Source organism: Rhyacophila brunnea, unplaced genomic scaffold, assembly GCF_057557595.1.
Source record: "Rhyacophila brunnea isolate RB1 unplaced genomic scaffold, BYU_Rbru_1.0 scaffold_12, whole genome shotgun sequence".
NCBI lineage: Eukaryota > Metazoa > Arthropoda > Insecta > Trichoptera > Rhyacophilidae > Rhyacophila > Rhyacophila brunnea.
Window position 1 is genome coordinate 10,942,064 of NW_028232774.1, and position 26,699 is coordinate 10,968,762.

The following is a 26,699-nucleotide window of genomic DNA, read 5'->3' on the forward strand; positions in this document are numbered from 1 at the left end:
AAAATGTTACAACGAAAAATACTTTATTGTAGAATGTAGGTAGGTAGTTTTTTTAATATTACAATTAATAAGCGTACAATCAAAGAGATTAAAAACAATAAATTTAGAGCGTTCATTGAGGCAACCACAGAACAATTCCCTGGAGGCAACTTATTATTACTTATTTTTATCATTTAAATAAAATTCTTTTGGATTTGGATTTGAAATATAAATTGTTGATAAACTTGTTTGTGTGTTTTTACTAGAAAACCTTTAAATGCTCCAGTGCTGCTGATACTCAGTTGTACAATAATATATTATTAATATAATATATGTAGTATTATGAATTGTGATTTGTATGTTAAAACGAAACGCGGGTGTCAATGGGAAAACGACGAAACGTCAGTTTTATACAAAGTAAATACCTACCGTGAGACGTCAGCTGCTAAAGTAAATAAGCAAATAAATGGGAAATAATAATATAGTGATTCAATTTCTTTGTTTAACTTCCTGAAAGTTTTTAAGAATATTGCAATGAATTGTTAGTTTGTGTGCTTTAATTGTAATAAATATAAATATAAGGGTGATTTTCGTAGGATGCGAAAATATCGATCAATTCTATATCAATTAATAATTATTGATTTATAACATGGAAACTAATTGTACGCTGGCGGGAAAAGCCTCAAAATATTTTCTCGATATTATTGGTAAGTTCTTTTTTAAAAAACTATTTATAGGTGTTTTCTAATCAGTACTATTCGAAAACTTTTTAGGTACCTACTGTTGGTACGTAATTTATAATAACCATAAGAAAGTTAATGCAGATCCGAATATGAAAGACACGGTGCATGCCCTCTCTTTCCAGTCTTCATGTCCAATACAATGCAAATGAAGACACTGTTTTTAAATTATGTTTTATTACACATCGGAATGAGAGAGAGAGAGAGAGATGTCTACGATGCTACAGTGTTAAAATTTCTAATTATAGAGTTTGTCGATTGTTTGGGTTTCGTATCAGTTGAAGTACAGTCTTATAGTAGAGAGGATTCAGAAGAAACTTTTCATATTTTTTTTTACTGTAAACAATCGGTGGCATTATCTAACTGACTGTCTCTTGGGCATGATTACATAATGTATGTAATTTAAAAGATAGAAAAGATTTTTATTTGTGTGTCCCAGATAATGACGACATCAAGAGGATCAGTTGTTTTGTTCTCCCAAGGTGCAGAACTTTTTGTTTGAATTGTTTTATAAACTCTTAAGGCTATTTTAACTCACTCAGTAACTTCTTTGTACTGACTTGTTTGTATATAATTTTTTCTCACTTTTTTGTATTTGTTATTTACATGCATTGTCTCATTGTATTTTAATTATCTTTATCCTTTTGCTTCTGCAATTTCATTTTTGTTTGGGAATATCTTAAACAAATAATTTTCAATGGTCGCTCAATATATAAATAAATGAATTGACATATTATACCATGTATAATATAGCAGTGGCAAAAGACTCTCTCGGATCTCTCCGACATAAAAGTTGCATACTAAATTTTGCCAGTCATACTTATTTGTTTTCATTGAACTAAGAATAAAAAATGCAGATCTTGTTGGTTAGTTTTTAAAATTCAATTAAACCCTGCCATTGCATCATAGTTATTTTATTGATAGAAGAATATTTTTTTATCTATTATGGTTTGGTTTAGGTAGGGTTTAATTGAATTTAAAAAAAACTAACCAACACCATCCGAAATTTGTATTTTTAGTTCAATTAAACCTACTGACAAAATGTCACTATTTTTGTCGAATCTCCACACCCTAGGCTTATATGGTTTGGCTTAGCCAGGGTTTAATTGAATTTAAACAACTAACCAACACCATGTACAATTTGTATTCTATAAGTATGACTGACAAAATTTAGTGTGCACTTTTTATATCGGAACTCCACAGCCTACCTCCACCCTTCTCCACTACCAGCTATAGTGTAGTGTGTCTCACAGATAGGATTTTAAAGTATATATTTAAAAATAAATGATTAGGTTAGATAACATTGCAATGTTTGCTTATCAATGTTTTTCACTATTCACTCATTTTTTATCTACACTTGATTGAAGTACATTAAATATCTACATATATAATTATATGGAATAGCATGGTTATCAACATCAACATATTTTTATTTCCAAGCCTTACCAACTGATAGGGCCTTATGCTCAGTCATACGTTGGTAAATTATGCATAGTGTAGTTGATTTTTAGGCTTATAACACATAAAGCTTAATGAATGATCAGGAGTGGTGAAATTGAAACAGAAGTGACAAATGTCAAAAATAAATACGTTTTGTAAATAGAAATCATGTACCTATATAATTATAATATTATATATCGTATATTTGTTGTGGGAAAAATTGTAGTGGGTATCAATTATCTACGCAAATCATCCAAAAATTGTTTGCAAACATTTAGCTATTTATGACTAATTTACGTAGACATTGTGTTGCCCTTTCAATAATAATACAAGGGATCCTATCCGCGTTGTGCGCATTTATTCAATTAAACCACACAGTAAAGATAATTTTATAATTTGCAGCAATTTCAATCGCTATAAGCAGCGGTGCCATGTTTATGTATTGTTTTGTTAAACTGTCAACTATCCATGGAGTTCTTAATTAATTAATAACGTCGACGTCTTAGACCTAATCGGTGACGTCCCATGGCAGTATGAATGTCTTGTGTTGCTTTGGGGCAAAACTTTCCACGTGGTAGTAAATAAGGAAATTATCTGAATATTATAATAGTTGAGAATAGACTTAGTGGAAATGAGATTTCTTTGGTTTGTCGCTGCTAGGTAAACGTTATTGAATATGAAACGAACAACATTCAAGTAATTTTCATAAATGAAATCACTTCTTTATAAATAATAAATACATTGAAGATAGGTTTGATTTTGCAGGATCACTTAGAAAGTCATACTGATTACTAAAATTGATGTAATTCATTTATTATTCATTTAATTCAAATAAATCCTTTAAATATTTGTAGGTATAAAAATCTTCAACTATTCAATTATATTTTAAGTTAACTTTTTGTATCAGTGGAATCAAGAAAGCATATTAAATATAGCTTTTTGTGTTTTTTCACCTTTTTTATACAAAATTACAAAGGTAAAAATTCTATTTTTGAACCAAATGATAAAAGAAAGGTATCCTATAACTGAAGCTAAGTATAATACCCTTAAGAAGATGGTGGGCCATTATATGTTTTTTTACTCTCTCAAACACTTAAATCATCATAATATGAAAGGAATTCCGATATTATACAGAAATTAAAACCCTATAATATGAAGATCATATGGGTCTCCACAGGGTGGACTTTTTATTATTTGTTTCTACGAGAAATGTATGTTAGCCACTTGCTGAATCTATTAGGTTCAAGAACAATATGTAAATTTTCCAAACCCTGGATACAAACCAGTGGGTCTATTCTATACTTATCAACTGCTAAAGTGATAAATACAACGGCTAACTAGGGTAGGTTTGTATCAAAGTATCAACAATTACCACCAACTTATGGTAGTTGTTACAATAAGTACTAATACTTTCATACAAACCTACCCTAAGTTTGATAATATTTTTCACTTTATCACTTTAGCGGTCGATAAGTATAGAATAGACCCACTGGGACCCACAACATTATAAGCCTGACGCGTAACCGCTCGGCCAAAGTGCTCAAAAATTATTAGAATGAAATCCTAATCTAAATTATTGACACTTGCGTTATTAAAGGGGCTTCCTGCCATTCATCAAGTTGACGTAAACGCCCTGGTATGGGTTGAGGCTCTCCGATGATAACTATTTCATGACAATGTGATTTTGTGTTGGTGACTGTGGTTTTGTGGATATTTCTATGTTGTCATCTACACCCTGCCGCCATACGAGTGAATGAATTAGAAAGTCTATAGATATTATATCCAGTAGATATTTATAATATGTTACAAACTTCATGAGGTTAATAAACCCATCTATATTACATATTATGTGGCAAAAGAATGTAGGTAATGAGCGAATAGATAATTTGTTTTACAAATAATTTCTTATGTAAGCCATAAGCATTTACTCAAACAGTTATTGCCTCGACATATTGTAATGCAGATTTTGGAGGTTTTATTCTTGAATGAATAAAACTATGCATACTTATGACAACATGTAATAAAATTATGAAGCGTGTCAGTGACAAATGAATTATTGTTCGGTTTGGTCACAATGCCAGATACGTGTCCTCCAATCTGTAGATAAAAGGTTTATTATATTGTGATTATTTTCTTTCGGAGAATATTTCAACAATAATTTGTTATTTTAATATTTTATCTTTCAACTGATTGTAAGGTCTTCCAACAGAGGTGCTCATTTCCCCCGTTAATATTTCAGTCTTATGGAAAACTCAAATCACATATGGAACTGAGAAATTTTCTTAAAAAGTTAACCTAACATTAGATATTCTTTTTTATATATATAAGCCGGCTCTCGCATTTAAACTTGCCTCCTGTGGCGCACAGCCATAAATCAAACCTTCTAGGAATGTCGTTTCGATGTTGCATATTAAGACGCACTACATCTACCTAGCGACAGTCGCGCGTAACCTCTCGAAACATAATATATATTAGGATGCGCCGACAGGCGAGCCAGTATAGGAATGACCAATTTGTAGGTGTGCGTATGCGATCTGGGATCCTCAACTCTCAGCCCGAGACGCATGCAATTTGTTGATAGCAACATTAGATGTTTTTTTTCAAACTAAAAAGTCGCTTTCGACCAATATGCTGAGATCCATTTGGCAACGTGCGTTTTGTGAATAGCGATGACGTCACATCGACGTATTCGACACATTGCAGACGAGACGAGTTTTGATGTGCGAGCCGGATAATGTATACCAACAGCGTGCGGTGTCTTCTGAGATCGAACTCGCTCTTCAAAAGCATAGAGGTTGAAATCATAAGGTGTATTTTGAGATACTTATAACATTTTTTGTCATGCTGGATTTTCAAATTCTTAAATACATTATTTCTACTGTATATTCGATGACATATTTTCAAAACAAATGAACGGAGTGTTCTTGTATTAGTTATTCCTACACCTCACCACATTTTGATCCTATAGCAATACCGAACAACTCGTTTCTCATTCAATTTATTTATTACATAGTTTTATGGATACTTATATTATCATATGGATATCTTGTAATTATTATTAAAGCATGTGCTGTATCCACATTATCTATAGACCGCAAGTTAGTATATATTTATCTGAAACTATTACACGAATAAGTATATTAAAGCAATCACAATTTCAAAAGAAATATCCATAATATCTTAAATTGCATATGCTGCGTTGCGTAGCATGCCATGGTCAGATACGACCCGTTACGGACTTCAGAAAATCCACAGTTGGCCTTACCGCGCCTCCACCGTTGACCCTCGTACTTTCCCGGTTACATTCTGGAAATTTTCCTCACATGCCCTCCACCTCTTCTGATATGGTCTGCAGTTGAGCACTGCATTTTGCACATCCTGTGAAAGGTAAACAGTGTTCAGCATTAATTTTTAACTTATCGGTAAGATTATTAGCTACAACTTATGAAAAGTTATTGTCAGAGACGTGGACATTACCTGTCAGTGATTATTAGAAACGACAGGTGTGAGGTGGGACCGCTATAATCGCTCTTCAAGCTCTTTGATGAGCGTCAGATTCAGCTGTCGTCAGATTTATATGTGTGGATGAACATACAGCGATGACAAACCGTTTCAGGGGTCGAGAAGGAAAATGGAGTGCGTGTGGACCATGACTCCATTGGCTTGATGGCCTATGGAGAGACTTTGCGAGCGCTAGAAGTAATCGATTGGAGAAATATAGTACCTTGGGCAGAGTGGAAGAATCTGGTTGAGAAAATCATGTGAATAAGAAAACTTATATTTTTACACGTTATTGGTTGATAAAAATTCAGAAAATGGCGGCTGATAAATATAACCGACTTTGCAACCAACACTATTTTACTAACAGAATAAGTTGAATTTGTTAGTTGATCATACACACGACGAAAAAGTACTACAAGAATCATAACATTATATAAAATGGAGGTAACCGAGATTGAAATCAATAGCCTCAGGAGCATGGCCCCGCCCCAACACCGTAAAGCGGGCCCCCAGGCTAGAATGTTTGGTGGCCCCTCCTACCTATCGCTACGGTTAAAGGCAGTGTGACGATCTATAGTCTGACAACAAGAAATCGGCGATAACAGGATGTAGAAGACTTCGGCAACGCGCACACGGTAGTTTGACACGTTTGAATAATGTATCGGCTCTTTTTAGATCCGACTCTTTTTCTTCTTCGCAATAAACCAAAAGTTTATTAATAATAATAATTCTAACATCATCACTCCTGATCGTTTCAGAAATATTTTTATTATAAAAAGCTTCAAATTATGTAAATTGATAGATCCGTACACCACGGGAGCGTAAAATGAAATGATAAATTTGGGGGCGTTTCTCATTCGAAAACGGAAGTGCGCTTAGCTGCACTGGAAGGGATTGTTAGTTCACAGTTTTAACATGTGGACAAGAAGTTCTTGTTCGACAATAGTAATGTATTCCAAATAATAGTGTTCGAGGTAAAATTTAGCGTAGGTAATTACCTATTTTATAGCGATATTTTTTAATACACCCACTTGAATTATGAAGTTGTGGAATATCGACAAACAATAACCAAAAATCGCATCGCACAACGACATATTTTCAAAATGTTATTATATTATTTTTACTTGAAGTGAAATCGCGCCATATTTTTTTTTACTATTAGTGCAATTTTGTGACGTGTGTGTTTATCTCACTTGGCCGGTCGAGCTCGGGCGCCTAGGCCCTAATTGTGGGGGCAATGGTCAGGTCAGGAGTGGTAGTCAAAGAATCCGAGGTTATTAATAAGTCAGTTATAAAATTATGAATAATTTTATTCGATTTTTGTACCCTGAAACTTATTTTCTTTGTCATATTTAAGACAATACGATTGTTATTATCTCCACATTTATTTCTTTCGACAACGCTATCTAACCTTTGTAAATTGCCTTTTGTTGGAAAAAATAATATGTAAGTGTTATAATATTACATTTTTAGTTTGATCTTTTTTACATAATACATATTTTCGTGCGTGTGTATTTGAGAGTTAATATGACTTTATCATTATCGAAATGACCCTCCTAACGATAGTATGCATAGTATAGTACGTTCGATGCAGCTTTATGCCAGACATTATTATAATATTATATTCGAAGAACTATTTACTTGAAAGACCGTATTTGTTTCCCGGCAATAGTTCTGCTTTACACGGTTAATCCACCTCTTTCGCGACCTGTCTCTAGATCGCTTTCCTAGAGCTTTTCTAGATCCACCTTGTCAGGATCAGTGGTCTGGTTCAAAATGTCCTGCCCAGCGCAGTCTTTCCAATTACAGAACCTACCAATTGTTTGCTATAATATATAGTTCAGTTCATGTTTGCTTCGTAACTCCCATTTTCTATTGTGGGTTTAAAGATTTTACGTGTTTCTCTTTAAGACTGAACTGACTGATAATTCATTAGTTCACGTAAACCGATATATCGTGACACTATTGATCATGGTGCATCCATTAACGACAGTAATTTACTCAAAACTCGTCGTCTTCCTGGAGTCTGCGTGAGTTTGGCCAGTTATCTCTACTGCTTAAAAATTATTTCCCACTCTAACCAGCCACCGAAGCTTTGGGTTTTTTTGTAGTATCTCTGGTTTAAAAATGTGCGCCATTTAAATATGTACATAAATACAAAATAATTACTATGTATGTATTTTTCTCAATATTCTTTTGATGCCGCCATAGAATAAAACTCTGGGCTCTTCAATTCTCCGTCTCCACGTCATTCGGTATTATGCAGCTCACCTCAATATTAAGACTTTTTATATTAAGAATATTTATCTAGGCATTTTATTACATGTATAAGAAGAAACATTTATTTCATGAAGACATATTGATTGGAAGTAATACTGGAGGTAAATTATAAGTATTTCTATTAATTATTGCCTACCCGGGTTTCGCCTTTGGTAAATAAATATAACTGACATCCGCTGTAGTAACGTAATGCTTAAATAATAAATTAACATATTGAAAGATCGTGAAACAGCATTATTCGTAAGCAAAGAATTACTAGGTATAGGAGAAACTTTATAAGTTGGTACACAAATCTGAGTAAAATGTACATGTTATTTTATAATTAAAGTCAAAGGGCTAATCGAATCCTGTCTCGAATAGATATTGCAATCTCTAGATTCGAGCCGTCCGAAACCAAAGATAAGACAAAGACTTCTAGAAGAAAATCTAGAAACGGGCATAAAATTTTCTCATTGTATCTCAAGAATTCTCGATCACAATACCCAGTCTGAAGCAGTGGCGAAGGGTGGAGGTAGGCTGTTAAGATTCGACATAAATACTGGACACTAAACTTTGTCAGTCGACGAATAATTTTTGACTATTTACACATTGTAGTCCTAGTTCAATGAAAATAAATACGTTTGACTGACAGTTTAGTGTGAACTAATTATGTCGGATCTTAACAGCTTACCTCCACCCTTCGCCACTGGTCTGTAGATACTTGCAAACTCTGGAGATCATATTATGCTCCATATAAAAGGAGTATAAAATTGTTATCTAGGTACCTTTATCAAATCAATATCTAATCGTTTTAACATTCCATACATTTTATTCACTTTTAAACCTACTATATACCAGACTGTATCAACAGACAATCATAAGATACTGTAAGTCCCAAAGACTACGATGGGCGGGTCATGTGGAGAGAATGCCTGAAGTTAGAGCGCCAAGTATCATGACGAAGTGGCTACCCCAACGGAAGAGACCCAGAGGCCGTTCAAGAAGGAGATGGGCTGACGCCGTAGAAGTGGACTGGCTTCATATAGGAAGACCCGGTAACTGGAGAAGTGTGGCGAGAGACCGGAGTGAGTGGAGAGCGGTTGTGGAGGAGGCCAAATCCCACCCCGGAATGTAGCGCCGTAGAAGAAGAAGAACCTATACAATAGTCCGCTTTTAAACTATTTTAATATTTGATCTACTTTACTTTAATCCCAAAAATATGGATATAAATACGTTTGAGTATGAATGTATAAATAATATGTACGAGACAAACTCATAAAGTTCGGTGGATGTATGTGGAAACAAAGAACTAGGGACTGAGAAGAGTGGTAGGGGTGTAGCGCCGTAGAAGAAGAAGAATGATTGACATTATAATGATTTTGGCCACATGAAATAATTGAATAAGTACATAAATATTTCTTCTATAAAAATATATTATGGTACTCGTAGTAAGGATCACGCACTCTAGTGAACGCCAACCAAGGTCTTGGGAAGTTGCTCCTGGGACACTTTCGGCACAAATTTGAAGAGTGCCTATCGTACGTTACGCCACGGTATACGCCTGCATAACGGGTTTGGAGACGTGGCGGGTGCTGGAGGGAGAAGCAAGTTATAATGTATTGTCGTATCACTGTAATTAAAAAAAAAAAAAAAAAAAACTACTTATCTCGCAGCTTCGTTCGTCGAACAGACTACAAATCCAATAATGCCCAATAGTTCAGTTATATCACGGTACTTACAGGAAAATGGTCTCAGTTCTTTTTACTTAATCGAGGATACAATATATATTTTTTTTCATTGAAACAGTTCACATGAAAACTGTTTTCAAATAGTCATGCACCATCGTAAAACTCTCCCATATGAAATCGATTAATTTTTTTATTAATCAACTGTTAAAATTATCTATATTTATTTAAATTATTTTATTTTCTTAATAACTATATGTACCTACAAAAACTTTTTTTCTTTCTTTTTAAAATGAATACAACATAATATAAAGAGTTAAAAATCGCGCGTAAAAATATAGTAAGTCAAGTTTGAATTGATTATTTTCATTCAATGTTGTTGCTTTGAAAAAGAAAAAAATATATTACGGAAATTATAAATTAATAATTAATATGTTATAAATATATCGAAGTAATTTATAGGGGATTTTTTCGGGAGATACTTTGTTAAATTATTTAATAATGAGTGATTTCACTAAACGTATCTCGTTGGATTTGAACCGACTGGCAGCGGGTGCAGTGATCTTTTATGGTGCACTATTCTACCGTAAGTTTTTTTTAATTTATTATTAAAAATAATTTATTAAATATGCCTAATAATATTTTGTTATTTCAAGCTATCAAAGATGTTTTTTTAAATATCCAACATGATTGAATTGACAGCTTTTGTATCTATTGTTTTGATTATCTCTCAATACTAATCTCTTTACTACTTGCCTACTTTTAATTACATGCTATACTCTAGGACAGCGTCGTCGAATCCGTGACCCCCTAGTCACGCAGTACCTAACCCGCTTGACAATAATTTAAAATAAACATCAGCAGATTTCTCATTAAAACGAGTATTTTTTTTGGTAAAGCTTCTCCAACCGCGTTAATAAATGTGAGACCAAAATATGCTGTGAAAGTATCCAGGCAGTATGATATGTGTTCGATTCTGAGTTAAGCGAAACAGGGAAAATAAAGACGTTTAAATTAATATGGAACATTTAAAACTAGCGACATAAATTTTCCTGACAGATCAATTGATAATTGATGGTATATATTTTATTATGTAAATCTTTCTTCGGTGTGCGGAAAATACGATTTTCTTAAACTTAATAGTTTTCATTGATAGGTTCATTTAAAATATAATTATTCTGTATTTTAATGCTAACATTTAATCTGCACTTGAATGGTAATTGTTATGTTTCACTTCTGCTGCGAGCGGTCATTTTTAATTTTCAACACAATTTTACCGTCTTAACCTAAATTATTATATTATTTTCACTTAAATTCGCTGCATTATTATATTATTTTTGATATATGTGTACTAAAAAGATAAATAAAATAATTACAAGATAAAAAGAACTTTTTATATAGGTACAACGTTTTTAAATTTTCTGTTGAAGCATGTAAACTTGAATTGACTAGCTTAAACGATCAAAAAATTTGTACTTGATAGAAATAATACTGAAATGTCATTTTGATTTCCATAGTAACGCACATATATATTAATAATTTAGTTGCTGGGACCCCAAACTCCTAGCAACCAATAATGGTGTCGAAATAACTTTTCATACAAAACAGAATTAACTGAAAATGAATTCAATTCTACTTAAAGATGGCTAAAAGTATTAAAAAATGCATTGGCATCGTGTTCTGATATATTCTAAAAGTTTCAAATGTCTAGCTAGTCGGGAAGTTAGTTAAAAATCGATTGCAAGATTTGTACCGGACAAACAACCATCGGACAAATAATACGAGCTAAGAAAAACGTTGTAATAAGGGTGTTTTTTTTTCTATTTTTCAAATTCATCATTTTGATTCTCGATTTGTAGTTTAAAAAAAATCGCATTCAATTTTGTCCCTCCGGCGGATAATGGTCCACCTTCGCCGATCTGGTATTTTTGTGGATTTTACAGTAAGATTTGCGCCTTCTAAAATTCTATTCTTTTGTTTCGATGTCATTTAAATCACTATTACAATATTTACATTTTCTTATCTTTTGTTTCGGAATGAAAATGGGAAATTCAATGGATTTTAAATAACAACATAATCAGTTGAAAAGTTGATTGTCAAATGTCATTACTCATTAATAGCGGGAAAATTTAAAATTCCGAATAACTTTCTCACTCGTGAAAATCGGGTTGAAAATTTCAAATTTACCGGTTATTCAAAGTTCGTAGGAATCGTAGGATGAAACAGTGGCTACGTTTTCTCATAGTGACGTTCTAAAACCGGTTTATTAAAATCATAATAAGTAGGTACTTGCTGCTGGATTTGGATTCATTTGTTATTTTGGCACGTTTTTAAACCAAATAATATCCAGCATCCAACATGTTCTAAAATATCTGCTCACTTGGTACCATCATGTTTTTTTTATATATATATAAGTATTATGTTTTTTCTCAGTTGCTATCCGAATTGGCTTGATAGCAACATAAAATTAATATCATATTTTTATATCAATATCAAAAAACGTTCCGCAAATTCCTGTTTTCCATTTCGTGTAGATATATAGAATGATTGAAGACAGATTGATAAAGTTCTTATATTATTTTTTCCCGACATTTTTTATTTATCCTTGTTAGGTTACGATTACATTAAGAGCATACTTCAGTGAAACGGCAAATAATTTTTAAGTATAGGTGCGACGAAATTTGGACTCGCTGGCAATCGGAGAGCGAAAGTCGAGCTGTGAACACGTCAATTTGTTTCGTTAATTTCTTTTATTTTGTTAACTATCATTCATGGTGGAACTGCATTGTATTGTTGTTTTTATTTAATAAAACGCATTTTTTTTGTAGTAGTTATTCCACTTTTATATAATAGATTAGGACAGGGTTCGTCCGCCACAGAGGCACATTTTCAACTTAAAAATGTCCCTCTGAGGCGGATGAAACCGGTCCTAATCTATTATATAAAAGTGGAATAAGTACTACAAAAAAATTGCATTTTATTAAATAAAAACAACAATTTGTTTCGTGATGGCGACGGGGGTATTAATTCTTAAATCGTGTAAAGATGACTAAAAAACGTTACCCATTTACTTGAAAAGAAAACATGCCTCAACTGAGGTATAGCCTTAAGGCTATATGTTGCGATTGCCAGCTAGTCCAAAATTTCGTCGCACCCATAGTTGAAAATTATTTGCCGTTTCACTGAACTACCGTCTTAATAGTCATTGTCTATTCTACATTAGAGCTATGATTCTTGCAGTGACGTCCCGTGTGGGCAGGCAAGTCATGCGCTGCTCAGGGGCGGCACATTATACAAGGCGTCGAATGAAGGAACGAATACAAATATTACAACGTTTGAGTACAGTGGCGGTTTTCCACTAAGCAGGTATTGCTGTAGCTGCATTAGAAAGTATCGACATTTTAGTTTCAAAAATAATTATAGCATTAAAAATCTTGACATCATAACTATTATATATATCGGTGGCGAAGGGTGTAGGTAGGCTGACCACGATCCGACATAAATAGTGCGCACTAAACTTTTTCAGTGTTATTTACCTATTTGTTCTCATTGAATACAAATTGCAGATGGTGCTGGTTAGTTTTTAGAATTAAATTAAACCTTGCATAAACTCAGCCATCGTAGTTGAAGTAGGCTGTGGAGATCCGGCAAAAATAGTGTACACTTACTTTTTCAGTCATACTTAATTGTTTTTATTGAATTAAGAACTTCTATATATAACATATTTTTTACTATTATCTATTATGCTTTGATTTGCGTACGGTTTAAATGAATTTTAAAAACTAACCAGCACTATCTGCAATTTGTAGTGTTAGTTCAATGAAAACAAATACGTATGACTTAAAAAGTTTAGTGTGGGTTATTTATGTCGGATCTTAACAGCCTACCTCCACTATTCGCTACTGATACATATCTGTATACAAGAGGTAAACTACGGTAAATCCAAAATGACAACTTCACAGGAGAAACGAATTTGTGATTTTTGAAAATTTCAACTTGTGGCATTCGTGAATGGAAAAAGACAAAATTTATCTATTTATCAAAACCTTTTTGTTTGTTTACCGCTGTAGTTCGATTATAAGCTTCATCAAAAGAATTGTATGTTTTCTTACTGTTGTTTACCTCTAATAGTTATGGAGTTACAATGACATTTTTAATATTTAACTTTTATAATAAGAGTAATATGAGTTACAGCTGTTTACCACGTATGCAGGATAAGTAATGAAGTAACAATATAACAATAACTCCATTTCACGATTTTTGGAGTTACAATAGTTTACCTTTGGTATGCAGATAGTATGGTGGCGGTTTATGGCACATGGTGCCTCCAAACCTATTAGTGCCACAGGGCTCCACCGTTTTTTGAGAGTATTTTTTGTGGAAATGCTGTAATTCTCAGTAAATGGTGTGTCTATCAATTTAAAGATTTAATACGACAGGCAAGTAGGTACTTATCGAATTTGTAAACGATTTGAAAATAAGAAATGACACTTTGCCTAGGGACGTCACTGGATTCATGACATGGCATATTTCATAAGATCATAAGAAGTCTTCGTTAATCTGTAAAGGGTAATATAATTATATATTATTATATTGTAATATTTTAGTTATACCGCTTTTTTGTTACACTTGATTCATTATTGTTATTATTTTTAAAATTAGCCAGCGCTCAGGGATCAAGTTCAAAGTGAATTATTACGCTTATTGAGGTAGATAAAAGTACTATGATTTAATTAACTATCATACTTATTTTTTCATAATGTAATATTACAAAGTACTCAGTGAAAAAAAGTGTTTTTTATGATTTTTTTTTAAGTTAACAAAATTCAGTTCAGGGGGGTAAGTACATTTAAATTGTACGTATTACATTTCACCGTATCACAATTTATCGTATATATCCGTTATACCGGAAAGAGATGGCCGTATATCATCGATATTTAAAAATAAGTCTTGTTCGTCGAACATTGCAGACAGTAAAGTTCCAATTTAATATTAATTGTTATCAAATATCTGTTAATAACGCTGTCATTATTAGATGTTTGATAATATTATGTACATACGATTTTATACTTACGAGACCTACTTGCTAACATAGTTTTAAATCATTCAAAATTTTATATAAATATATAGGTACGACGACAATAAATTATTGTTTTTCTAATTTACTTACTTATGTATTTATTTTCTTTTGTATTTTCCTTGTATTCCGGTGGTTTTATTTTGATCTTTTTAAGTGAATCAAAAATACCAAAAAGCTAATCAATATTTAAATATTAATACCATATATTATGTCTAAAAAGCAGACGATTCTCGCATGTGCATATATAATGTCTATTTAGAGATTATGTCAAAACAATCCAATAAGTTTACATACTATAAAAGAAACGCTAGTTTAAAAGGTGAGTTCTCATTTCACTAAAATCAAAAACACTGTCTTTTTACTTAGCAGAGCAGTGTGTTTAACTTCAAACTTTTCATATTATATTGCTTGACATCTCTTATAAACAAAGTTCTGGTTTAGCTATTAGTCTCAATTAGGGATTGCAATACCGGTATTTCAAAACCGGTATTCCAGTATTTATCAATACCGAAATACCGGTTTTAAAAATCCAAAATACCGGAATTTTCGGTATTAAGAAAGCACACTCGTTTACGTGTTTGAAAATGAATTATAAGTTATGTGCTGCTAAAATGCAAATATATTGAGTGAATCCAACAGAGGTGAAAAAATAATAAAACAAATATCATCAAATATATTTATATAAGTAATTGTCGCGATTAATTGTCATAGTATTATTTCGAAATAGAAAACATCCATGACAGAAGTGTTGAATTATTCTATAATTATTATTGATGACTGCACAAGCGTTGAATTTAAGAAGCCTTTCCTGCAGCCGGACTTATTATTTGCACCTGATAAACTTTTAAGGGCTTTTGTTAAAATTATCAATATATTCAAATTATTTGAATACGTGTATTAAGTAAGGCTCTAAGTACCAAAAACAAAAAAACTGACATTTTATAGAAAAGTGTTCTACATACTAACGCCAATAACTTCAGCTATGGTCTAAGTGCCTCAAGCAAGTCAAAAAAATACAGCAAAATATTTAAACCTGTTGACGTTGTAAGTCCGTTGGCCTGTTTTATTTATAATTGTGTAAATAGCACTACAGTGGTCAACTTCATTCAATATAAAATGGCTGATGATGGTGTGTTGACACTTGCGACTTCCTAATACCTAAAATTATAGAAGCTGCCGTGATTGCTTCACACTGTAAAACCACATTTTTCAAAAGGTCTGCTTCATGAAATTTTACTGCAATGACTCGGTATTTTGTATCTACAGGCAATACTACTTTTTGGTACTTAGAGCCTTAATTAATACACGTATTCATTTGTGAAAGATTACTAGTTCTACAATTATGATCAATGCATATTTTTAAATATCAACATAATAAATGTAGGTATGTAGGTTTTTGCTATAAAATAATATTTTTAAAAGATTTTAATAGCTATATTTTTATTGATAAGCACCTACTTCTGTTTTTTTAATGTTGAAGAAATACTGGTATTCAATAAGAAATACCGAAAAACCGGTATTGACATTTTCATTCGGTATTGCAATCCCTAGTCTCAATGCTTGAAGTACGTATGTCTGTGTAGTTTAGTTTAGTACGTAAAAACGACATTCATAATGTTTTAATTCAATATTATGTGATACATTTCTTGCATTAATTTAATCGTTGTCTTTGTATTATATAATTATGTCAACATAACAATGTCTGGGGAAATTATACTAAGTATATTTCGACATGCGAGTTAGCAACGTTTGTATTACATTTTGACAAAGGCTGCTGACTTAAATACTTTTACTATTAAAAATGAACAACAATTTGATTTAGGCATTTCTTGTATTTAGTGACGTATATTGTTTGTTAGAAATCACTTCAAAAACGTGTTTCTTCAGTTAATATGTAATGGCCTTCTAAGCAGACGAAGTCTATGTTAGATGTTATTAAATATATTTATACTTAATTAAACATCATTTAATGATCAGGATCAGATAAATTATCCCATACGTTGTAAACGTGACAATTTTTGAAATAGAGGAATGTATCGTCCAAAAACTACAAATTATAGAAAATAAATACAAAATAATCGTACCGCTTTTAAAATTGCACACAGTGGGAGTGTCAAGAGATGCTATTACCTTTTGCAACAGCATACATTTGCGAACAGGGATTTTGTACACTTATGAAATCGCTTGTACGCTGCTCTCACATACATAGAAATGGTTGATGTCAATGTTGATTGTTGTGTTATGAAAAATAAACAAGATTTCCGAATTTCCGCTGACGATGCGACTATCAGCGCTCGTCCAGCGTACGCGCGTTCGGCGGAGCGTTGGGCGGAGCGCGCAACTCAAACGTATAACCATCTGTGAAAATGTTCGTAGACAATGTCGTTTTTTGGTTATACGTTTATACGTTGAGTTGCGCGCGCCGCTCAACACTCCGACAAACGCGCCTTCGCTGAACGGGGCCTCAAAGTTGGTGTTTCCCCATCAGTTTAAATACAAGAAAATTGTCAATTTCATCACATTATATCAACCCCCCTTTAGGGCGTAATGGATGACTTATACGTAATACTCGTATTATTGTAGCAATAATACCACTCAGCATTATTAGGGTGACACCAAAGAGATTGAAGACTGTCCAATCTTTTTGGGTGACACACTTTAATATGTATGCTTGTTGTCAAAACAAAACAATGGAGCGGAAGAAATCGTCAGCATTTTTTCAATAATAACTTGATCAGTAGGGTCTGCTATAATATGTCTCTTGTAATGTATGAACTGCATTTGTATAAATAGCAAGAACAATCCATAACTCATCACTCCACACGAGTCCATCACTCGGAACACTACTCATCTCGAGTTTATATTAACATCTCGCTACATCGCCAGTCAATTAAATAATATAGTCAATCTCATTTGTATTTATGTATTCTTGTAACGACAAATAAACTCACTCCTCACAACATCCAAGCCACAACGACCTTCTCCCTCCACGGCCTCATCATTCCCCAAAGTGGTGACCCCGACGTGATCAAAACAAACACGACGTGATATCATTATCCCAAAGTATTATTGTTATATTGATGCTACGCCGTAGATGCGTGGGCAGTGAACTCAGAAATAATGGGAACTGAAATACCTAACGGGTAAGGAAAATTAGGTAACCGATCTCGAGTAAGGAAAAATATGGCATAGATTTAAACACGTGTCAAGAATACGTCATACGTCGAATACTGTGAACTGATCTCGGTTTATGCGTTGATGCTCATTTAATATTGGTGTATTATACACACTATTGCACGTCTATAATGCGTGGTTTATTTTCGTAGGACACTCACACATTCAAAACCCTGCGTCAAAATTTGCTGTATTGGTATGTATAGCCTATCGGAATTCTATTTATCATCTGTTCTGTGTGCGTGGAGTAGTCTAGTGACTAGAAATTGTGAATATTACGACGAAATGCAATCTTGATTTTAATTTTGATTCTCATAATATATTACTATTATCTGCGAGTATAGTTAATTTGCACAATGTTGATTGGATTCATCCGAAGGCTAACGTATTGTATGATAAAACGATAATTAAAGCTCTCTATTATAGATAATAATTACATAGGAATAAATTACAGGCTTACCGCTCCGTGTTATCTCCGTGCGAGGATGGTCGATATTTATTATTTTACGAAGACTTTGATATTTTATACTTAATTCCAATTGAGTACCTACAATTATTTGATATCCTAGTTCTATAGGGAAACAACTCAAAATTTCAAGGTGTTAGTTTATAATGCCATTCAATGTAGAAAGGTCTTATATTTATAATCCAAAAAAAAAATCAAAAATCTCTTCAACGGGTCAAAAAATCAAATAAACCTTTCTGGGATTAATCATTCGTTCAATTGTAAACGGGAATGTCTGAGTTAATTATTATTTGTTGAACTGTTAAATTTCATTTTGCGTTGCTCAGTTCATTTGAACTAAATAAAAAATATTTACAAGATAAAAAGGACTTTTTATATACCACGTTTTTAAATTTTCTGTTGAATCATAAACTTGACAATTCTATCTATTAATAGATACTTTTTTTGTACTTGATAGAAATACTGAATTAATTTAGAATACTGAAATGTCATTTTGACATTTCATATTAATTTCCATAGTAACGCACGTATATATTAATAATTTAGTTGCTAGGACCCCCTTAGCAACCAATACTACTGTTTTACTTTTTACGATTTTTTTCCGAAAAAACTTTCCATATAAAACAGAATTAACTGAAAATGAATTCAATTCTGCTTAAAAATGGCTAGAATTATTAAAAGAATGCAGTGTTATCGTGTTCTAATATATTCTGAAAGTTTCAAATGTCTAGTCAGTCGGGAAGTTAGTTAAAAATCAAACAAGAAAAAATAGTACTGGACAAACAAGAATACGAGCTAATAAAAACGTGCTAATAAACATATTTACTTGAAAAATCAAGGCAACATTGAAATGAGAATTTGTGAAAATTTTTCAAACGCCATTATTTTAGAACAATGTATTTTGAGTGGCAACACTCACACCTGTAATGTATAACCAATTTAGTTCGATAGACAACCATCGAAATATTTATGAGTTCTGAGAGTCTACATACTTATGTTTACGTGAGAGCTAGGATTACTTCGCCGATAAGATATATTAATCTCCGTATGGCATTTGAAAATGTGGGTGATTATGTAACTATATAAAAGTACCTACCCACACGTCGATATACATACCTATAGCTATTGGTATATCTTAAAATTGTCGATACTTCAATCCTATTCTATATCATATAAATATAAATAAACCAAAGAAATACAAATCCTTATACAAATACGGAATGCCTTTAAATATTACAAACATTGAATGCGCGTTTCATTGACGTGATAGATAGACTTTAGTGTAAATGATACTGATGGTAACTATTGAAAGTAAAAACCCTAATTTTTCCATACTTAAGAATTAGCCTCACCCAGAAGGCAACCCAATTTCCATTTTTTTTGTGTTCCCGGTTTTTAGGTACCTACCTACTAAGCTTTCGTTTCTTCAATGTTTCACATAATTTCATTTTTTGAACCATTGAACACAATATGACTATTTTTAATCAAACGTGCATTTGGTATGGCAAATTGGTACATTTTTTTATAAATGTGTCAAAAAATTCAAGATCAATTTTAATTATCTCAACGATATTAAATTTTATTTCTAAAAGTCCACACGTCTTGTTTTAATCTTTCTCTATGGACGATAATGGAAATTATTATATTTTGAACTTTTTTTTTGGAATGTCAAGGTTCAATGCTAATAATTTATTGTAATATCAACATATTTGTGCGGAACTGATTAATAATAATACATTTTTATTTTACTATTTTAATCAATCTGACATAATGGCAAGGTATTTCATTGAATCTGATTTGATTTAATTGTTTTAATGCCATAAACATGATATAAACAATAAACACTCTGCATAACTAATCATGTTTGATAAGTAGAACAGGAAACAAGAGAGAGAGTAGGAGGCCCGCCAAGGCGAGACAAGACGATTCAACAAGCGCGATCTTAACAAAGTCCGCATTAGCAACCATACTAAAAAAATATACTATTCCTGCGCACGGGAGGAAATCGCATGTGCGCGAATTAGTGGTAGCGGTTCCGCTATATTCCGTATATACCTACTTGGACACGTTAGCAGGCTAGATCAAAGATACGAACGAAAATTTGCTATAGTGAGCGTTATTGTAATGTATATAGAGGTAATTTTTATTTTTTCAGCGACAATCTATATATATGTACCCACCTACCATGTTGGTCTTGTGTTCAATTTGTATTAACTTGGTTTCAAGTGAGAAATCTATGAGCAGGTTGTTTATGAGGGTGTTTTTATTTTCAGATACTGTTTCCAAATATTTAGGCTCCCCGCCGACTAGGACAGCTTATCGCTGCCACAAACCTGCGATTTATGGTTGCGGCAAAAAGTCCTCATCAGCGGGGTGCCGGTCAATGAGTGCTATTATTATATTAAAGACTGTAGGGAAAGTAGTTATTTAAATGAAGAGATTGGACCATGGTTAATCTCTATCATCATAATAGTATCTATGGTTTATTAAAAATAAAAGTATATAGTATAGTGGCTTCGAGTTAGTATTCTATATGACTACTATATTATTAATAATTACAAGATAAAAATAACTTTTTATATACCACGTTTTTAAATTTTCTGTTGAATCATATTATAAACTTGACAATTCTATGTATTAATAAAAACTTTTTATTGTACTTGATAGAAATACTGAATAAATATTAGATATAGAATACAGAAAAGTCATTATGACATTTCATATTGATTTCCATAGTAACGCACGTACATATTAATAATTTAGTTGCTAGGACCCACTTAGCAACCAATAATAGTGAGTAGTAAATATTACTTTTAACGATTTTTTTCCGAAACATACAGAATTAACTGAAAATGAATTAATTCAATTCTGCTTAAAGATGGGCAAAAGTATTAAAAGAGTGCATTGTCATTGTGTTCTGATATACCTATTCTAAAAGTTTCAAATGTAAGCTAGTCGGGAAGTTAGTTAAAAATCTTGGACAAACAAGAAAAAAATTGTACTGCACAAGAAAAATTCTGTACCGGACAAACAAGAATACGAGCTAATAAAAACGTGGTAAAAACTAGTCAACCACATGTTTACCAGTAGCGAAGGGTGGAGATAGGCTAGATCCGCCATAAATAGTGTACACTAAAATTTGTCAGCCATACGTATTTGTTTTCGTTGAAATACGACTACAATTCACAGATGGTGTTGGATAGTTTTTTAATTTAATTAAACCCTGCGAAAAACAGGCCATAATAAATACTTAATAGTCCAAAAATACTCGTCTGTCTATAAAATATTCAAAATTATGTAATTAAATCATGCATAATTTTAAATATTTTATAGATAGAATAATATTTTTTATCTATTATTTGGTTTAGGCATGGCTTAATGCTTAAAAAAAATGAACCAACAATATGTGTAATATGTATTCTTAATCCAACGAAAACAAATAAGTATGAATAAAAAAGTGTGCACAATTTTGTCGTATCGCCCAAAATATAGGTACCAAAGCTAAGTTAACAAAACTATTATTTATTTATTCGAAAAAGACACGTTGAGTACATAACAAATTATTAATTCAGGACGTTCACAACAGGTTAGACAGGGTTTAATTGATTTTTAAAAATTAACATCTGTAAATAATTTTAGTCTTAGTTCAATAAAAACAAATACATTTGACTAACAAAGTTTTATGTTCAATATTTATGGCGGATCTCAACAGCCTACCTCCACCCGTCGCTATCGATGTTTACAGTAAGTCAATGATATTCTCCCATAATACTTACCTATGCGCAGTGTCCTTTTAAAAATGTAGGCATCAAATTTTTATTAACACAGCAGAAATTAGAATAGCACATCGTCCATTAATAATTTTTGTGTAATTTTAAATTATAATGATGCAAATTCATTGATATAAAATTATTGAAAACACAAACGAAATTCTTGTTTCGATACGCAAAATTATATGTTAATTCGCAAGTCGTTCAAAGCGATTTAATTTGAATGTCGATACAATAAAATGTCGAGACGGTTGAAACGTATTATTTTATTGCTCAGTTCAAAACAGCAAAGTTTTAATATATGTAACTAGGTTACTGTGACGTCCCGTGGGAGGTAGGCAGGGTATGTATTGCTTATGGGGCGACAAATGAAGGAACGAATACGATTATTACAGTTTCTGAGAGTAGTTGCGGTTTCCCATGAAGACCGGTCGCTTCGATAGAAAATGCCGACATCTTAGTAAAAACCATCATTGTTTAAAAAGCATAAAAAATCCTGGCAACATATTTTGTATAGGTATCAATAGTCAATTGCAGTTTATCGCACAGGTAAAATTTTCTCAATAGGTTTCCAAGTCTCAGATCTCCACGTACCTAACTAAAAACATCACTGGAAATGCTCTAATCCTCGGTAGGTTATGTGTATGTCAGTTTTTACTGACGTTTTTGTTGCATTTTTTTTTTTGTTTGAGATATCCGAAAGCAAATGAGAAAATATCTGGAAAGCCTCAATTACATTGAGCTTCTTTACGAGCTGTTTATTGGCGAATTTAAAAGCGGGCGTTTCTCGGCAGACTTAGCTTATTCGATGATTACGCTGGGCGACTTTACAGGCAGATTGTAAATTCACCAATAAACAGCTCGTAAAGAAGCTCAATGTAATTGAGGCTAAAAGGTATCTAACAAATGTGCATACGATAATTTGAGAGCAAACATGAAAGAGGGCGGCACTTTGTCTAGGGATGTCACTTATAGGAGTGGTAGGTAATTTGTAAAGATGCCTTACTGAAAAAAAAAAACATAAAAACAAAATATACTTCTTATATTAAAATCATATATGTATTGTTGAAAGTGTTTTATTATATTATCCAATAATGTGAATATAAATTTATGAGGTATATTTAGAATTGACAACACAGCGAAAATTAGGTGTTGAGAAATGCAATGAGTAATGAATGACCAATCACAATAATTTAAATTGCTTATAAATGTTTTTCGTAATTTTTAATAATAATAGTTATTGTTAGCTGTACTAATAATTATACATTTAATTAGAATTTGCACGTTTTATGATTATCGATAATGATAGTGCTAATTCAGTTGATTGGAATCATTCATTGGAATACGGTGAACTCTTCGATTTCAATTCTATTTCGTAAAAAGCTGGCATACAAAAAATATATCGGAAACAATAATTGTTTTCATATTGCGGTCATGTAAAATATTTTATTAACACGTTTTTTAAAAATAAATACTTATATTAATTTGCATAGATCGACATTAAAAAGCCAAATAAATAATATTCAAATATTAACTCATATATTCTATGATATCTAATCGATATTATAATGCTGTGGCAACTACAACAGTAATTACTGCAACATTGTCTTAAAAAAATATAGATGATTATATTTAAGTGCAATTTATTGATGACATTATTTAATTTAATTTATATATTAATACTGTGTGATAAAACCATATCTGCCACCTTGACCCGAATCCGAATATTAAATCCTACATTTTGCCATATTATTACCGATTGCTGTGGTATCTACCTAACTGTATAATATCTACCTATATTTGCAACATTGTCTTGAATAATATATTATCCTTATAATAATAATATTTAAGTGCAATTTATCAGTGACATTATTAAATTAATATATTTATCAATCCTCTGTGATAAAAATTAAGTATGCCATCGTGACCTGTTACCAAAATGGCAGCGTAATAATATAAAACACTTACAATAAACCACCAGTTTTATATTCTATAAGTTATAACCTTATAACTTACGTCTACTAATAAGTCTACGGCCAAATTAATGTATTTTTTAATGTTATACAATTGAATAGATTAATACATACGTCGTACATACATGTATTATTAATACATAGTATTTATTCATAGAATATTATTTTTAAAAATAGAATGACATATTAAAATTTACTTTTTAAAAACCATTATGGCTAATCATTGTACGCAAGACGCTTTCTGGGATAAATATACATATTTGAAAAAATGTAATAATTACACAATATCGTTTTCGGAACGCATAATTTTTCCAACATCCGCCCTGGTTCGAAATTTGAAAAGCTTATTGGCAGCAGCGTCGGAGTGTGTGGTGCGAAAAATTGATGGATTCCACATCGAACACTATTTTTACGTGCTCTTCGTTGTCTTCATTTTAGTTGACTATGTGGACATTGACTATTCGCTATGGCTGTCATGGCTGCTCATGCCACTGCTCATCACATTCCTGTTGCCTGCCGTCATCATCCTGCTCTTCTACATCAGCGCCATCATTTTCCACATCTACAGACACAGGTGAGCCAACATTGTTTATTACTATATTTTTATTACACTAAGCAAATTTGAAAAATGTACGTACCACATATTTACATACATATAAGTAGATTTTTTATATTTTAATATCGTTATTTATTACCACATACAAGTTTATAAGATAGAAATGTGAAAGCCAGTTGCCCTAAGGCCTAAAGTCTAAACCGAAGCTATAAAGCCGGGCTATTTGTATTATTATTTCATGACCCAAACAGCACAAAGCGACAGTCCTCAAATTTTTAATTCGCGCTTTGTTTACGTGACAAGCTTTAATGCATATTATGATACACCCGTAACTATTAAAACAACATATTCTTTAACACATGTTTCAGTTTATCCCATATTTATCTACACTCTAGATCCGAAGCCTGTTACACCACACCCGGTAGTGTAAGCCAGTTCCCATTAATATTGTGTTTCCCGGTTATAAGTATATTTAAGTTTATATAAGTTATAAGGATTTCCATAAAATATCACATCTAACCAGGGCTTCGAACCGGAACCGAACCGAAAAAAATATATCGGTTTTTTTCGGTGCGGTACATCTGCTAACATGCGCGTTAACATGATCTTACTCCTCATTTCAGCTGTCGTAGGCGTAAAAATTGATCAGTCGGAGCTGAACCGAAAACTGAAAACCGTTATTCTTTTCGGAACGATAACCGAAATATTTTTTTTACTAGAACTGGGACGAAAAAAAATAACGGTTCGATGCCCTGCATCTAACTACGAAAGATATCGAAAGTTCGTAAGTACCTAATCTTCCACCATATTTGACGGTCTCGATACCTACATAGGTACCTTTAATTTTATTAATAAACAATATTACAGTTTCGACCTTTCCACGGCACATCGGGGCCCTTAAACGCGTTTCTCAATATTTATGTACTTAAAGCGCTAAATCATTGTGTTAAATCTAAAGTGTTACTTTTCATCAGAATTTAAGAGTAGTTGGCTACCCCCTAGAAATCACTTCGTGAGCCCCCCTGGGGGTCGCAACGTATAGGTTTGGAAACCCATTCGCTTAATGTTTGTTATCCCACATTTTTGTTCAGGACTATTAATTTTCCGAATTTATTTGGCGTTAAGGCCCTTCCATATCTTTTTTCAATGGATTTGTTCCAGTGTTTTCAATGATGACATACATATTAATAAATTATCACCTTATGATGGGTATGTTCTTAAATTTACTATTTATGCAATAATGTATCATTAATAACTATCATACATAAGTAGCAGAAAAACTAACACCGACCAGCGATCATGGTAATAGAGATCTATTATGATACCTACTATATATCAGTGGCGAAGGATGGAGGTAGGCCGTTAAGATCCGACACACATAGTCCACAATAAACTTACTGTATTTTGTTTTCATTGAACCAAGTCTACAATTTACAAATGGTGTTGGTTAGTTTTTAAAATCCAATTAAACACTGCGAAAACCGAGCCATAATAGATAATAGTAAAAGAATAATCGCCCATCAATAAAATATATAAAATTATGCCATTAAACCGTACATATTTTTGTATATTTTATAGATAGAATAATATTTTTTTATCTACTATGGTTTAGTTTAGACAGGGCGTAATGAATTTAAAAAACTAATTAATAACGTGTGTCATAATATGTATTATTCAACGAAACCAAATAAGTATGAGTATAAAAGTGTGCTATTATGGTTTGAGTTAGGCAAAGTTTAACTGATTTTTCAAAATTAACTAACACTATCTGTAAATTGTAGTCTTGATTCAATAAAAACGAATGACTGGAAAAGTTTAATGTGCACTATTCATGTCGGATCTTAACAGCCTACCTCCACCCTTCGCCACTGCTATGTATAGCCAAATTTTTGCAACTTGTCACTTGCCGAAACGAATATTCTATCTCTGTTTCACGATGAGAGCATGTACCACAAAATAAATAATAAAACATTATAGGTGCTTTTAAATAATGTAGAACCTAATTTTTATCCAATATTATATTAAACAAACAAACGTGCTCACGAAGTGACTAGCTAGGCTGTGAGGACCATAACT

At 32.3% G+C, this 26,699-nt stretch overlaps 1 protein-coding gene across 2 annotated transcripts in view; it reads left to right on the forward strand.

Moving 5' to 3' along the window:
• The first annotated feature begins 361 nt into the window (after positions 1-361).
• The window catches only part of LOC147077759 (DGAT1/2-independent enzyme synthesizing storage lipids), a 41,575-nt gene continuing 15,237 nt past the window's right edge, over positions 362-26,699 (forward strand). The window contains exons 1-2 of one of the 2 annotated variants that reach the window (XM_085960776.1): positions 362-686; positions 24,506-24,641. In XM_085960776.1, coding sequence (XP_085816902.1) covers positions 629-686; positions 24,506-24,641 — 194 coding nt within the window. In that variant the 5' untranslated portion in view covers positions 362-628. Of the gene's footprint in view, positions 687-9,973; positions 10,191-24,505; positions 24,642-26,699 lie in introns of those variants that run through there. The other variant, XM_085960775.1, reaches the window with a different exon arrangement.